We start from the raw sequence: 17,615 nt of genomic DNA, 5'->3' as shown, positions 1-17,615 counted from the left end.
CATTTCCATCCATACACTGTATTATTACAGCGCATGAGCAGAGACGTGAGGAGTACTGGCCCCTGCTTCATCTGTGAACTGTGCATGTGCTGGACAGCGCTGAGCCATTTCCATCCATAAACTGCATTATTACAGCGCATGAGCAGAGACGAGAGGTGTACTGTCCCCTGCTCCATCTGTGAACTGTGCATGTGCTGGACAACGCTGAGCTATTTCCATCCATACACTGCATTATTACAGAACATGCGCAGAGACGTGAGGTGTACTGTCCCCTGCTCCATCTGTGAACTGTGCATGTGCTGGACACCACGGAGTCATTTCCATCCATACACTGTATTATTACAGCACATGCACAGAGACGAGAGGTGTACTGTCCCCTGCTCGATCTGTGAACTGTGCATGTGCTGGACACTTCGGAGCCATTTCCATCCATACACTGTATTATTACAGCGCATGAGCAGAGACGAGAGGTGTACTGTCCCCTGCTCCATCTGTGAACTGTGCATGTGCTGGACAGCGCTGAGCCATTTCCATCCATACACTGTATTATTACAGCGCATGAGCAGAGACGAGAGGTGTACTGTCCCCTGCTCCATCTGTGAACTGTGCATGTGCTGGACAACGCTGAGCCATTTCCATCCATACACTGTATTATTACAGCACATGCACAGAGACGAGAGGTGTACTGTCCCCTGCTCGATCTGTGCATGTGCTGGACACTTCGGAGCCATTTCCATCCATACACTGCATTATTACAGCGCATGCGCAGTGCAAACATCAAGCCGGGGCCACAGCATCTCATCTCTCTGCACATGCACCAAATGTCACTGGATTGTTCTTTTCTCCAAAGGTGTCCATAGCCCTTACATTCATTACCATATCTAGCTAAAGCAGAATAAAATTTATATTTGATTTATTGAAGTTAAATTGCAAGATAAAGATGAAGATTGCTGAAAGGGATGAAATGGCAAAACAGAAGCCTTCTTTGGACAGACGGCATTGTTGTGCTTTCTTCTAACACCTACTCATACTCCATCACGTAACCACATCATGAGAAATCTTCCCCTCTTCGTGTTGTCTTTATCCCTTTTCCCTGTTCCGTATTTTGGTTTTTCAGACTGGGAATCTCCACTTGCACGTCTCATCTTATATACCACGCAATAATTACAATGGCAATGCCTTTTCTCATTCTTTCTTTTACCAGGTAAGCAAATTTGAAATGTTTGGTGTCATTAGTAGCTCATTAGATCTGTGATATGCATTTACTTCCAGAAACATCCCAAGCAAGCATTTGCGGATAAATTAAAGGGAACCTGTCACCCCCAAAATCGAAGGTGAGCTAAGCCCACCGGCATCAGGGGCTTATCTACAGCATTCTGTAATGCATTCTGTAATGCTGTAGATAAGCCCCCGATGTATCCTGAAAGATGAGAAAAAGAGGTTAGATTACACTCACCCATGGGCGGTCCGGTCCGATGGGCGTCGCGGTCCGGGGCCTCCCATCTTCATCAGATGACGTCCTCTACTTGTCTTCACGCTGTGGCTTCTGCGCAGGTGTACTTTGTCTGTCCTGTTGAGGGCAGAGCAAAGTACTGCAGTGCGCAGGCGCCGGGCCTCTCTGACCTTTCCCGGCGCCTCTCTGCTGAATCTTCTCCCACCTAGTCCGATTGGCTGCTTCTCAGTGTCTCTCCTCTCTACTGAATCTCCTCCCATCTAGCCTGATTGACAGCTCCTCACTACTGCTACTGAATTGCTTACTGCTTAGCCTGATTGACTGCTCTTCAGTGCCCCTCTTCCCTGCTGGAATCTCACTCTGCTCCGTATATACTGCAGTAGTCAGCCAGGCATGGTGATACTTACTGACAGCTGCACTAGAGGGAACTCAGATCCTTGCCATTGCAGTGGCATGTCAGCCATGGAATACAGCCAGCTGCCACTACTGAAAACACGGGCACCTATAATTATGGGGGTCCTGCATCCTGTGTGTGAAATAGTGTCCTGTGTGTGGCCACCACTTCCGTAAACTACTCTACTCAAACAGGGAACGTGGGAGCCAATTCCTGTGATTGATCGGGTCATACACTCACCCATTACATATCTGTTCTTGGGTCTAAATATTATTAACATAGAAGTAATATTACAATAAATTATATATATTTATGTACATATTTAAATTGTTTTTTTGCAGAGTCCTGAGAACATACTCTTCGTATCCCGGGAGTATCTCCAGTCTGTTGGAAGTCTTATTTTGCTGGTTGTTCACTGCTTTGCTCACTTTGCTGTCGGTGACTTCAATGATGATTCCAACCCGTTGTTCCTTAGGATGTTTTATCAGGTATAAGAAAGTGGAAAAAATATAGAAGTGAGGGGCTAAAATTGTGGTTGCACACAGACTCTGCAGCCCAAGGGAGGGGGGTATAAAGGTCCTTCTACTCCATATATAAAGGCTTGGGGCCCGGATTCACCTTTAGCACTGGGGCATGTCAGCTTCAGGTTATCCTTTTAAGTGTAATGTGTGCTGCATGAAATCTAGAAATTATATGTTAAATTATAAAGCATTAATTAAAGAGGGGAATATCTCTATAGCGAGTGCCGATCGGTGATATAACAAGTCAACGAGTGCTGACGTAAAAGAACTTTAGCAATGAAAAATGGAAGAGGATAAACGATTGTTAATATACAGTGGGGAAAAAAAGTATTTAGTCATTCAGCAATAGTTCAAGTTCCACCACTTAAAAAGATGAGAGGCGTCTGTAATTTACATCATAGGTAGACCTCAACTATGGAAGACAAACTGAGAAAAAAAAATCCAGAAAATCACATTGTCTGTTTTTTTATCATTTTATTTGCATATTATGGTGGAAAATAAGTATTTGGTCAGAAACAAACAATCAAGATTTCTGGCTCTCACAGACCTGTAACTTCTTCTTTAAGAGTCTCCTCTTTCCTCCACTCATTACCTGTAGTAATGGCACCTGTTTAAACTTGTTATCAGTATAAAAAGACACCTGTGCACACCTTCAAACAGTCTGACTCCAAACTCCACTATGGTGAAGACCAAAGAGCTGTCAAAGGACACCAGAAACAAAATTGTAGCCCTGCACCAGGCTGGGAAGACTGAATCTGCAATAGCCAACCAGCTTGGAGTGAAGAAATCAACAGTGGGAGCAATAATTAGAAAATGGAAGACATTCAAGACCACTGATAATCTCCCTCGATCTGGGGCTCCACGCAAAATCCCACCCCGTGGGGTCAGAATGATCACAAGAACGGTGAGCAAAAATCCCAGAACCACGCGGGGGGACCTAGTGAATGAACTGCAGAGAGCTGGGACCAATGTAACAAGGCCTACCATAAGTAACACACTACGCCACCATGGACTCAGATCCTGCAGTGTCAGACGTGTCCCACTGCTTAAGCCAGTACATGTCCGGGCCCGTATGAAGTTTGCTAGAGAGCATTTGGATGATCCAGAGGAGTTTTGGGAGAATGTCCTATGGTCTGATGAAACCAAACTGGAACTGTTTGGTAGAAACACAACTTGTCGTGTTTGGAGGAAAAAGAATACTGAGTTGCATCCATCAAACACCATACCTACTGTAAAGCATGGTGGTGGAAACATCATGCTTTGGGGCTGTTTCTCTGCAAAGGGGCCAGGACGAATGATCCGGGTACATGAAAGAATGAATGGGGCCATGTATCGTGAGATTTTGAGTGCAAACCTCCTTCCATCAGCAAGGGCATTGAAGATGAAACGTGGCTGGGTCTTTCAACATGACAATGATCCAAAGCACACCGCTAGGGCAACGAAGGAGTGGCTTCGTAAGAAGCATTTCAAGGTCCTGGAGTGGCCTAGCCAGTCTCCAGATCTCAACCCTATAGAAAACCTTTGGAGGGAGTTGAAAGTCCGTGTTGCCAAGCAAAAAGCCAAAAACATCACTGCTCTAGAGGAGATTTGCATGTAGGAATGGGCCAACATACCAACAACAGTGTGTGGCAAACTTGTGAAGACTTACAGAAAACGTTTGACCTCTGTCATTGCCAACAAAGGATATATTACAAAGTATTGAGATGAAATTTTGTTTCTGACCAAATACTTATTTTCCACCATAATATGCAAATAAAATGATAAAAAAACAGACAATGTGATTTTCTGGATTTTTTTTTCTCAGTTTGTCTCCCATAGTTGAGGTCTACCTATGATGTAAATTACAGACGCCTCTCATCTTTTTAAGTGGTGGAACTTGAACTATTGCTGAATGACTAAATACTTTTTTGCCCCACTGTAATTGGGGAAAAAAAGATGTCATGAGCTGACAGACTCATGTTTAGAGTGGCCACTGATCAGAAACAACACACGTTTCATTCCTTCCTTCTTCCAGGCATTAAAGGTCTGCTTATATGAAGGCTTCCTCCCCAGACTTCAGCTCCAGTCCTCACTGTCACAGTGTAATAATGTAAAATATGTGGATGGAGGTGACCGACCACCATCAAAGATGATTGGAAAAGATATGATGGACCAACTATCAACTTTAATATCATCGAGATTTGACGTCTTGATGGATTATCAGAAGGTATGGGGCAACTTTTGAAAATGTGCATTGTGAATAGCCAGTGTATGAGGATAGGGGGTTAGGGATGGGGGGAGAGCTTACTCATTACTAGGACCCCAAAAGATTCTGAGAAAGAGGCTCTGGAACCCAGGAATTGGCCCGTCTACAATGGTATGGAGATGCGTATGCTCAACGTCCTCTCCATATATTGTCTATGGGTCAGTTGGAGAAAGATGAGTAGAGCTCTCCACTATTCCTGGCAGTCCCATAGACAATGAATGTAGTGGAAGCTGAATATTTGCATCTCAGCTCCATTTAAGACAGCTCTGGATCACTGCAGCACCCAGTGATTGGGCCCCCAGCGATCAATAAGTTATTCCCTGACCTATGCACTAATCCTGATGCCTCCAACAAGTAGCAATAGTCTTGGAGTTATAGTTTCACAACAGCTGTAGAGCCATAGTTCATGGGCTACTACTGTCACGGATGTGTCAGAGGCTGCAGACCGTCGCTCTGCAGAAGGTCTCAGCAGTTTGCTTTGCAGACTTCTTCCTGGTCCTTCTGACTCTAGGACCCAGTGGCAACCTCACCCGGCTCTAGTTGATACACCTGGACCAGGGTGTTTATAACTCCCAGCTTGTTGCTGGGAGTTGCCGGTGATATTTCCACTTCCCTCTTGAGGCTTGGACCTATAGCAGTCGGCTATCTTCCTCTTTGGTGTTTGGAGGATGTCAGTGTTTCTCTGAGTCTACTCAAGCTAAGTGTTCCACTTGTTTGTGTATCCCATCTGTCTTTAGTGGTGGTGGGGATTGACTAGCACCCATCCTGTTCTTTCCTGTGCAGGGCCTATCACCGGGGTTAGGTAATCCTGCTTGGCGATAGGTGCAGAACCAGCGTCGGACTGGGGTGTCTGGGGCCCACCAGAGGAATGGACTCTAGGGGCCCACCCTACAGCTATATGCAAATATCTGTCATTATAGGGGAGCATCGGCTGTAAAACACCGGCGGCTGCTGCACATCTACCGTAAAGCCCAATAACTGGGATGTATAATTACGGTAGTTTACATTAATGGGGTTCTTGGTCAAAACAAGTTGTCACTGATCCATGGGCTCCACAGGATAGGTGATCGCTTAGATCCGACCATTAGAAACTGCACTGATCGGAAGAATGGGGAAGTTTTATCCCTGACAGGACACTTTTATCACTATTTTAAAATGCAGCGGCAGGTGGGATATCTGACCGCAGCTCCATTCATTCTCTTTGGGGCTTCCAAAAAAAACAAATGCAGCCACTGAGGGAATGAATGGATCAGTGATCTAGTCGGACATGCCACTCCAGTCTAATGGGGATAAAAAGTTCCACATTTTGCTGAATGGGTCCAAGCAGTCAGACCCCCACCAATCAACACGTTATCACTTATCCTGTGGAGAGGTGATTACTTTTTTCCACAGGAAACCCCCTGTAAAGGTACCTTCACACTAAACGATTTACCAACGATCACGACCAGCGATACGACCTGGCCGTGATCGTTGGCAAGTCGTTGTGTGGTCGCTGGGGAGCTGTCACACATACAGCTCTCCAGCGACCAACGATGCCGAGGTCCCCAGTGTAAACATCGGGTTACTAAGCGCAGGGCGGCGCTTAGTAACCCGATGTTTACCCTGGTTACCATTGTAAATGTAAAAAAAACCAAACAGTACATACTCACATTCCGGTGTCCGTCAGCTCCCTCGCCGTCTGCTTCCCGCCCTGACTGAGAGCCGGCCGTAAAGTGAAAGCAGAGCACAGCGGTGACGTCACCGCTGTGCTCTGCTTTTACTTTACGGCTGGCATTCACAGTGACAGACATCAGAAGGTGAGTATGTACTGTTTGTTTTTTTTACTTTTACAATGGTAACCAGGGTAAATATCGGGTTACTAAGCGCGGCCCTGCGCTTAGTAACCCGATATTTACCCTGGTTACCATTGTAAAACATCGCTGGCATCGTTGCTTTTGCTGTCAAACACAACGATACACGCCGATCTGACGACCAAATAAAGTTCTGGACTTTCAGCAATGACCAGCGATATCACAGCAGGATCCAGATCGCTGCTGCGTGTCAAACACAACGACATCGCTATCCAGGACGCTGCAACGTCACGGATCTCTATCGTTATCGTTGCAAAGTCGCTTAGTGTGAAGGTACCTTAAGTGCATCTCTGCCGCTGTGTACAAAGCATTAAAACTCTAATGGAAATAAAGAATCTTCTCCTAATTAATATCAGAGAGAACAAATTACCACCATACACAACACAATCCACTGTACCAAGACCAATAATACCACATACAAGAAGAAACACCACCACACCATGACCAGACCACATAGTGACCGAATAATACTACATACAAGGGACAAATACCACCACACCATGTCAAGACCACATATTACCACCACTTGGTGACCAAATAGCACATACAAGGGACAAATATCACAACACCATTTCCAGACCACATATTACCACCACATAGTGACTGAATACTACAATACTGATCAGAAATAAAAAAAACAAAACACAATACTATCACCATAAGGCTGCCATCACACTAGCAGTATTTGGTCAGTATTTTACATCAGTATTTGTAAGCCAAAACCAGGAGTGGAACAATCAGAGGAAAAGTATAATAGAAACATATGCACGACTTCTGCATTTATCACCCACTCCTGGTTTTGGCTTACACATACTGATGTAAAATACTGACCAAATACTGAATGTGTGACGGCAGCCTAAGTGACATTATACACAGGAGATCTGTACTTAGTATGCAGTGTCTGTGTAGAGGTAGTACAGAGATCACTGGTGGTATTATACACAGGAGCTCTGTATAGGTTATACAGTGATCACTGGTGACATTGTACACAGGACCTCTGTATATAGTATACAGTGTATAGTGTCAGTGCATAGGTAACACTGACTCACCAGTGACGTCTCTAGGTGAAGTCCTTCATCTTTCATCCAGCACAGACCGCCATCATTTCTTCCAGCCAGGACTCATTTCTGCAGGAAATAACAGTTATCTCGAGCTCCGCTTGCAGAACACATTACTTCATTTTTCACAACTTCTACATTACACCACATGGAGAAAAAAAGGCGATATAGTGTCACTCTGCACAGTAACAGGACCGCCCCCCCATTTAAAACAGTATACTCAAAAAATAAAATAAATACATCACTGCAGTAATAATATCCCTTAATTAGCCCCTATGGTAATAATATTCCCCACCCTGGCCCCGTTTATCTCATTCCTGGCTCCAGCCATATGTTCTCGCATCCTGCCCTCATGAGTATCCATTCTACCCCATATGATCTCCCCATTCTGCCCCATTCTGTCTCCATCGTATCCATCCTGCCCCATGATCCAATCCTGCCCCGTCTTTCATTCTGCCCTGCATCTACATTCTGCCCATGCCTCCAGTCCAGCCCCCAGTGTGTCCAGCAATCTGCCCCAGTGTGTCCAGCATATTACCCCCAGTGTGTCCAGCAATCTGCCCCAGTATGTCCAGCATTGCCCCCAGACAGTGTGTCCAGCAATCTTCCCCAGTATGTCAAGCATATTGCCCCAGTGTGTCCAGCATATTACCCTCAGGTTGTCCAGCAATCTGCCCCAGTATGTCCAGCACTGCCCCCAGTGTGTCCAGCAATCTGCCCCAGTATGTCCAGCACTGCCCCCAGTGTGTCCAGCAATCTGCCCCAGTATGTCCAGCACTGCCCCCAGTGTGTCCAGCAATCTGCCCCAGTGTCCAACAATCTGCCCCAGTGTCCAGCAATCTGCCCCAGTGTGTCCAGCACTGCCCCTAGTGTCTCCAGCAATCTGCCCCTAGTGTGTCCAGCAATCTGCCCCAGTGTCCAGCAATCTGCCCCAGTGTCCAGCAATCTGCCCCAGTGTGTCCAGCAATCTGCCCCAGTATGTCCAGCACTGCCCCCAGTGTGTCTAGCAATCTGCCCCAGTGTGTCCAGCATTGCCCCCAGTGTGTCCAGCATTGCCCCCAGTGTGTCCAGCAATCTGCCCCAGTGTCCAGCATTGCCCCAGTGTGTCCAGCAATCTGCCCCAGTATGTCCGGCACTGCCCCCAGTGTGTCCAGCAATCCGCCCCAGTGTCCAGCATTGCCCCCAATGTGTCCAGCAATCTGCCCCACTGTGTCCAGCAGTCTGCCCCAGTGTGTCCAGCAGTCTGCCCCAGTGTGTCCAGCATATTACCCCGTGTGTCTGAGTCAGACATAAAGAAAAAAAAAGAAAAGTAAAATCCGCACCTCTCCCCTTCCCAGCGCAGGTCCGGTGCACTCAGCGTCTCTCCGGATCTGCAACGCTCAGGACACAGAGGCTGAGCGCGCAGTGATGACGTCATCGCACCCTCTGCCCTGAGAAGTCGCAGAGTCAGAGGGCGCTGAAGACGCTGCAGCTGCCACAGGAACCAGGAGAGGTGAGTATTAGAAGGGGGGCCCGATGCCAGCGCTGGCGTCGGGGGGGGGGCCCTGGTGGCGGTCGGCGCCGCCCCTTAGATTTAAAGGGCCCGCGTCTCTTTTTTTTTTCTTCTTCCTCCTCCTCCTCTCTGGGTCGGGGCCCACGAGGCATTTCACCGGTATCCCGGTGGGCCAGTCCGACGCTGATCACATAACAGGTGCACCGATGGGCAAAAGAATGATGTGCACGCATGTCGGCGCCACATGTTAAATGCAGGTGTCAGAGATTGACAGTGGCATCTAACATGCGCCATACATGTAAGACGGATGTCATGAAGGGGTCAAATACCTGAGGGCCCCCTCCCCACTGTGTCACGTAATTTCCTGAGGCTGAGGGCCCACTTCCCCAGATGGGAAATGGTGGGAGAGGTGAGACCCACAGTAAATTAAGAGACAGTGGGGAAGGGGGACCACAGGAAATTAAACATTTTCTATGGGGGACCCCCACCTTGTGCATACCTCCCAACTTTTGAAGATGGGAAAGAGGGACAAAGTTTGCGGCGCGCTTTGCGCGCCGCGGCAAATTTTAGGCCACGCCTCTGACCACACCCATTCATAATTAGTCACACCCATATCCACATCCCAACCACACCCATTTAGCACTGCCGATCACACTGTTTCATATACAATAATTATAAACAAAAAAATATGGCCACACAGTGCCCCATACTGTATAATGGCCACACATGATGCTCCATACTGTACGATGACCACACATGACGCTCCATAATATATAATGACCACACATGACGCTCCATACTGTATAATGAACACACATGATGCTCCATACTGTATGACCGCACATGATGCTCCATAGTGTATAATGACCGCACATGATGCTCCATACTGTATGACCGCACATGATGCTCCATACTGTATAATGAACACACATGATGCTCCATACTGTATAATGACCGCACATGATGCTCCATACTGTATAATGGCCGCACATGATGCTCCATACTGTATAATGAACACACATGATGCTCCATACTGTATAATGGCCGCACATGATGCTCCATAGTGTATAATGACCGCACATGATGCTCCATACTGTATGACCGCACATGATGCTCCATACTGTATAATGAACACACATGATGCTCCATACTGTATAATGACCGCACATGATGCTCCATACTGTATAATGACCCCACATGATGCTCCATACTGTATAATGGCCGCACATGATGCTCCATACTGTATAATGACCGCACATGATGCTCCATACTGTATGACCGCAAATGATGCTCCATACTGTATAATGACCGCACATGATGCTCCAGACTGTATAATGACCGCACATGATGCTCCATACTGTATAATGACCCCACATGATGCTCCATACTGTATAATGACCGCACATGATGCTCCATACTGTATAATGACCGCACATGATGCTCCATACTGTATGACCGCAAATGATGCTCCATACTGTATAATGACCGCACATGATGCTCCAGACTGTATAATGACCGCACATGATGCTCCAGACTGTATAATGACCGCACATGATGCTCCAGACTGTATAATGACCGCACATGATGCTCCAGACTGTATAATGACCGCACATGATGCTCCAGACTGTATAATGACCGCACATGATGCTCCAGACTGTATAATGACCGCACATGATGCTCCATACTGTATAATGGCCGCACATGATGCTCCATACTGTATAATGGCCACACATGATGCTCCATACTGTATAATGGCCGCACATGATGCTCCATACTGTATAATGGCCACACATGATGCTCCATACTGTATAATGACCGCACATGATGCTCCATACTGTATAATGACCGCACATGATGCTCCATACTGTATAATGACCGCACATGATGCTCCATATTGTATAATGACCGCACATGATGCTCCATACTGTATAATGACCGCACATGATGCTCCATACTGTATAATGGCCACACATGATGCTCCATACTGTATAATGACCGCACATGATGCTCCATACTGTATAATGACCGCACATGATGCTCCATATTGTATAATGACCCCACATGATGCTCCATACTGTATACTGGCTGCACATGATGCTCCATATTGTATAATGACCGCACATGATGCTCCATACTGTATAATGACCGCACATGATGCTCCATATTGTATAATGACCACACATGATGCTCCATACTGTATAATGACATACAGGCACGCAGCTCACACACAGGCACGCAGCTCACACGCACGCAGCTCACAAACACATGCAGCTTTGACACAAATGCATCACACACGCAGCCATCACACACACACGCAGCCATCACACACACACACACGCAGCCATCACACACACACACGCAGCCATCACACACACACACGCAGCCATCACACACACACACACACACAGCCATCACACACACATGCAGCCATCACACACACACGCAGACATCACACACACACGCAGCCATCACACACACACACACACACACGCAGCCATCACACACACACACACACACGCAGCCATCACACACACGCAGCCATCACACACACGCAGCCATCACACACACACAGCCATCACACACACACAGCCATCACACACACACAGCCATCACACACACACAGCCATCACACACACGCAGCCATCACACACACACACAGCCATCACACACACACACAGCCATCACACACACACACACAGCCATCACACACACGCAGCCATCACACACACGCAGCCATCACACACACGCAGCCATCACACACACACAGCCATCACACACACACGCAGCCATCACACACACACGCAGCCATCACACACACACACGCAGCCATCACACACACACACACACACGCGCAGCCATCACACATGCAGCCATCACACACACACAGCCATCACACACACACGCAGCCATCACACACACACACGCAGCCATCACACACACACACGCAGCCATCACACACACACACACAGCCATCACACACACACAGCCATCACACACACACACCCATCACACACACACACACACCCAGCCATCACACACACCCAGCCATCACACACACACGCAGCCATCACACACACAGCCATCACACACACACACGCAGCCATCACACACACAGCCATCACACACACACAGCCATCACACACACACGCAGCCATCACACACACACACGCAGCCATCACACACACACACGCAGCCATCACACACACACACACAGCCATCACACACACACACCCAGCCATCACACACACACACGCAGCCATCACACACACACACACGCAGCCATCACACACACACGCAGCCATCACACACACACGCAGCCATCACACACACACGCAGCCATCACACACACACGCAGCCATCACACACACACGCAGCCATCACACACACACACACGCAGCCATCACACACACACACACGCAGCCATCACACACACACACGCAGCCATCACACACACACACGCAGCCATCACACACACACACGCAGCCATCACACACACACACGCAGCCATCACACACATCACACACACACAATCTCCTCTGTGATGCAGGGGCGGCTGATGTCCATGTGCAGCTCTCTGCTGAAGTCTTCAGTCTCCTGCTTACAGCTCTGCACTATCCCGGCACCTCCCCCGTCTCTCCTTCTCTGCCGGGATAGCAGCTAAGAGCAGAAGCCGGAGCTCCGTGCACACACAGCCAGAGGTAGTGAATCGCTGACCTTTCTTCTTGATTGCTGCAGGCTCTCTCCTTCAGCGTGGCAGCGCCGCACAGGGGGCGGGAGGGGGGGGGGTATTGCGCGGGCGGTCAGGAGGCAGCTTTTATAAAAAAAAAAAAAAAACAGGCTCTCTCTACGTCCCGGAAGTGGGCGGGGCTTCACCGGCGGCCGCAAATTCGGGATTTTAAATGCCCGAAGCGGGACAGCGGGACCCCGGTGCCAAAGCGGGACTGTCCCGCTGAAATCGGGACGGTTGGGAGGTATGCTTGTGTCACCCTTAGATTGCATGGGGGGGCCTCCACTAACTACCTCAGTGGCTGGAGAACTATGCTGCACGCTGCCTGCAGGCATCATCTATGTTACTTACACAACATTACTGCCTGCAGCCAGTCATCATAAATGTCCCTCAGCTCCAGTCTCCGGCTATCTATTGCTGTGCTGCTTGTGCAGGACAGCCGACCAATCACAGCACAGATCATTGCCTGAGGTGTGCTGTGAGGTCACACAAAGAAAACTAATGCTGATTGGCTGCATATTAGCCAATCAGCATTAGACCACCTCTGTCCACACTTTATGATGAAGAGCTGGAGCCTCAGCCCAGTGCAAGAAACAGGTGACTGTGGTGGGTGAGCTGCTGCGTGCATGTGTGTCTCCTCTCTGACTCTGCCTCACACAGTCAGCTGTGCCTCTGACTGTGCTGGCTAAAGTGAGGTCGGCACACACTCATGCTGCGCACGGGCCCGGCTCTTAGCAGATCAATGGAAGTCGGCAGCGCCAGCAGGTGATGTGAAGGAGCTGCCGCGCAGCTGCACTTCACATCATTTGTTCCATACAGCCTGCGCGCCGATGCTGGCTATAAAACAAAGTGTGCACTGCTCGGTGCACACTATTGGCATGCAGGGCAGGGAGAAATGAAGGAGGCAGGAGCTGGGGGCTGGGCCCACCGGAGGATTCTCCGGTGTCCCGGTGCCCCAGTCCGACACTGTGCAGAACCTACATAGGGACACTTAGGGCAGACATGGTGACATTAGATCTGCCCTGGGGGTCTCACTCTCCCCTTCCCTAGTGTTGGGTTCCCTTCCCCTTATCCCTTCATGTTGCACTTAGTCTTTCCTACACTGTGCGTGACGACTACATCCTGCATAAAACGGAAAAACACCTTTAAATAGAACATGATGTGTCATCTTCATGCTGTGGAGATTGAGATATATATATGTTTTTATTAAGATTCATTATAATTTGTATTTTGTTATTTTAAATCCCTGCTCTTTCTATGGTTAGGAGTCCAGCGGGCGGTGCCAATTGGTGATTGACAGTCTGTCCAGTATAAGTGTGTATGGAGATAGTTATTAATTAGAGATGAGCGATCGTGCTTGGATGAGGTGTTAGACAGCCACAACACATGCTGGGATGGTCTGTTTATTAGGCAATCCCTGCATAGGTTGCGGCTGTCGAACAGCCACGAGGACTGAAGCTGCGGGGATTCAAACATATTATTCGAGCAGGCTGAAGACGCTCGGTTAGCACCCAAGCATGATCGCTCATCACTATTATTAATCTATAATTAGGTCTTAGTCCTATATTTACTGTATATATTGTTAAATGATGGCCAAATGCTTTTTGCCAAAGGTAAAATCCACATAGAGATAGAGAGAGAATGGCGCTGCAAACATTACTGCATGGTGGAAAAAAGCAAGCAGACAGACGCTTTCCCTTAGATTTGCCACAATGTGTGCCTCCCCACTCTCCATATATATAGATTTTAACAAATACTTCCTTTTTTTTTTTTTATTGCTTTTTTTCCATTTCTCATATTATATTTATTTCATAGACCGTTTCAATTAACATTTTTTTCTTTTTTTTTTTATCACAGCCTCTGAAAACTTTTGAAGAAATCATTTCTGGGAATGACGTTGAGGCAATTGTCAAAACCAAGTTGGCTCCTTGGAAACTGCAATTCTTTGCAAGCTGTGATCCCAAAATCTGGTGATATATATTGTGTGGTTTCCTTAATGTACAGAAGGCAAAACGCTTTAAAAATTCTCATATCAAAGAGCATTTAAAAGAATTAATCACAAATTTGCTAGTCTAAGCAGAGGCTTAAAATCCCTCAATGCCAGTTTGCCTGCATCAAAAAGTTGCAAAATAGTGCAAACTTTTTTTTTTTTTTACTTTTTGTGTAATTTTTCTAAACAAGCAACTAAGCAAAAATGAGACATTGACGAAACATTTCCTAAGATGCATTAAAAAAAACTATCATAAAATGTAACTGAATTGAAAAACTGATGTAGATTTCTATTTTTTTGGACAGACCACAGAGTTTCCAAATACAAATAAATTTGCCCCACGTTACTCTAGATAGCTTATGATACTAGAGTATAGTATAAGACGTAAAATTTAATACATTTTCCCCTAAGGGTATGTGCACACGCTAAGTATTTGGTGCAGAAATGTCTGCAGTCTGCACCATTTCTGCATCTCTTGGAAGGAGAAACGCAGCAGCAAAACCGTGCGTTTTTTTTGCTGCATGTTTTACTTTTGGTGCAACCTGTGTAGCCGCACTGGAGCTCAAAAGGTAAGGGGGCCCATTTTGACCTCCAAAGCAGGTGGAATTGTACATTATGAAAGACGTTAAAGGGCCCAAATATTGTTCTTTCACAGGGGCCCTTTTCTGTCTTTGTCGGCAGTGTTTGAACCTAACTGCCTGCTCATTGAAAGTCCATGAGCTCATGCACCATTTTCTGGGGATTATCTGAGCTCGTTTGCCCCTACCTTTAAGGACCCCCATACATATTAGGGTAAAGTTGGACGATTTTGGGATTGTCCTGCAGTCTAATGTGTATAGGGGCCTCCCGACTCTTCAACAGACGCTCCTTTTATGTTGCCTGGAGATAAGCCGCCCCCAGAGGAGCCTTGCAGCAGCTCTCAAGGAGAAGACAAGAGAACTCTGCTGAATCAAGCGTTCCAGTGTATGGGGGGAAGCAGGAGGAGGACATAGCGGTCTGCCCCCAAAAAATTATTCGCCTGACAGCCATCTAATGTGTATGGGGTCCTGTAGTGATCAAGACCCAGACCCTACCGATCAAAACAATGTGTCATAAGTTATTAAAAAGTTTTCTTCCACTCTTCCCCATTGTTTTACAGTCCATTGTCCTCTATTTTCTCAGTTTTACATATAATATCTTGAAAAATTTCATTTTTAGTTGAATTCAATGTTTTTGCGTCTTGCAGCGCTCCTGAGAAAGGAGAAGATAAAGAATGGAGTACGGCAGAACATCTACAGGACGAACTCGATGAACTCAACTCTGAACTGGCACTATTATTAAAGAAAGAGGTTGATCTGAGGAAGAATGTGATGGACGTAGACGGGCCGAGTTACCAGTTACAAATGGTGTTAGCTGAAAAGGACTGCTTGATAAATAGGATAATGAAGATGGAAGAGAAGGCTCGGATCTTGAGCAGCATGGTGTGATATGCCTGCAGTATGTACTTACTTTATATAGAGTAACTTATTCTTGAGTTCTTAGTTCCTATTGAAGGAGCTGCAGTACCCGGCCTCTACACAGTGTACTGTGTGGTTCCATTCATTATTTACGTGGCTGATCGGTGGAGGTGCCGCATGTTGGACCCCCACGATCTGATATTAATTACCTATTCTAAAGACAGGAAGGCTGGAGAACCCCTTTAAGATTTACTTGCATTTTCCAGTCAATTCATTTTAACAGGAGAAGCTCTTAGTAGACTTCATTCTGTATATTGTACAAGTCCACACTCGTCCTTCGTCAGTAAATTGTGTCTTTTGTCTTCGGTAAGGATACTTCTCCCCGGGGTATTTATCTTGCTCTTGTAGTTAGAAGTTTTGGAACATCTTTTCGAGAAGACTTTACCACCTGTCCACAGATCGGCGCAGACAAGATACGTGCGCCATCTATGAAGTCTTTGTGTTCTGCACCTGGAGGCGTTTTTTGGGTTCTCCTCGGTGTGCATTGAGGGTTTCCTTGCAGAACTTCCAGCTTTGTTCCTATGACGTTGCCCGGCATGAGCAGCGCACAGAACTAGTTTTGTCGGAGTATGCTGTTACGCTCTTGGCCTCGGGACTTTTATGTGACCTGAGAGAAGAAGACCCATGTAGAACGGCCAGGAATAAGATCTGCTGTTGATGTTACTGTAACGCCTGCAAGGAAAACATAGAATTATATGCATTTAATTAATTACAGTGTTCCCCTGCCAGTTGGAAGACACATTTGGATTGGGTAGATACTTGTCACTCCGGTGTCATTGGCATCTCTTGGTAAACTGAAATGACTTCTTACAAAGGACAAAATAAATGACAATTACAAGTGTTTGGATTTAATTGTTGTCTTGTCATGAGTGTGTCACGTGCTCCTGGGAGATCTGGGGTTAGGCAATCATTACATATTGGGAATTTCAGGTCTTCCATTAGCCTATGTGTTTTGTTCCTCATATTAAATGGACTTGGCGCTGAAGAGGTTAACGACTTTGTATGCTGGTTAGAGACTTGCAGCTCCATCTCACAGCTGCTCCTGACCTGCTCATTTTCTCGCTCTGTAAAACCTGGCCAGACCTTCTCATCCCTGCCTGTGAAAGTTTTACTTCCTGGCTTGCTGGAGTTAGTGTGCTGAAGGTGGAGTTCGTAGTTGCTGGTGGAGATTATCTGCTGTTTTTGGATGTATGCGTTCTCCATTATCCTATAACCATTTGGTTGGTACATTCCCATCCTTCCCTTTGTTCTTCTCTACCCTTGATGAGTGTTTTTGTATGTAAGTTGCTTTTTGTTATCCCTGCTTGTCTTATGTGTTTATACACTAAGATATCTGTCCCAGGCCTCCTGGGGAGGGGACATGTTAGGGCATATTAGGAGCATAGTGAG

General features: G+C 46.8%; 1 protein-coding gene across 1 annotated transcript in view; it reads left to right on the top strand.

Annotated features, from left to right (window-relative positions):
- The window catches only part of LOC143767826 (uncharacterized), a 113,044-nt gene extending 95,977 nt beyond the window's left edge, over positions 1-17,067 (top strand). The window contains exons 38-42 of the mRNA XM_077256347.1: positions 1,118-1,204; positions 2,189-2,335; positions 4,383-4,574; positions 14,598-14,710; positions 15,956-17,067. Of these exons, the coding sequence (XP_077112462.1) occupies positions 1,118-1,204; positions 2,189-2,335; positions 4,383-4,574; positions 14,598-14,710; positions 15,956-16,196 (780 nt within the window). The 3' untranslated portion in view covers positions 16,197-17,067. The remainder of the gene's footprint in view (positions 1-1,117; positions 1,205-2,188; positions 2,336-4,382; positions 4,575-14,597; positions 14,711-15,955) is intronic.
- The last annotated feature ends 548 nt before the right edge of the window (positions 17,068-17,615 follow it).

Source organism: Ranitomeya variabilis, chromosome 4, assembly GCF_051348905.1.
Source record: "Ranitomeya variabilis isolate aRanVar5 chromosome 4, aRanVar5.hap1, whole genome shotgun sequence".
Taxonomy (NCBI): domain Eukaryota; kingdom Metazoa; phylum Chordata; class Amphibia; order Anura; family Dendrobatidae; genus Ranitomeya; species Ranitomeya variabilis.
This window is presented reverse-complemented; position numbering and strand designations above follow the sequence as displayed.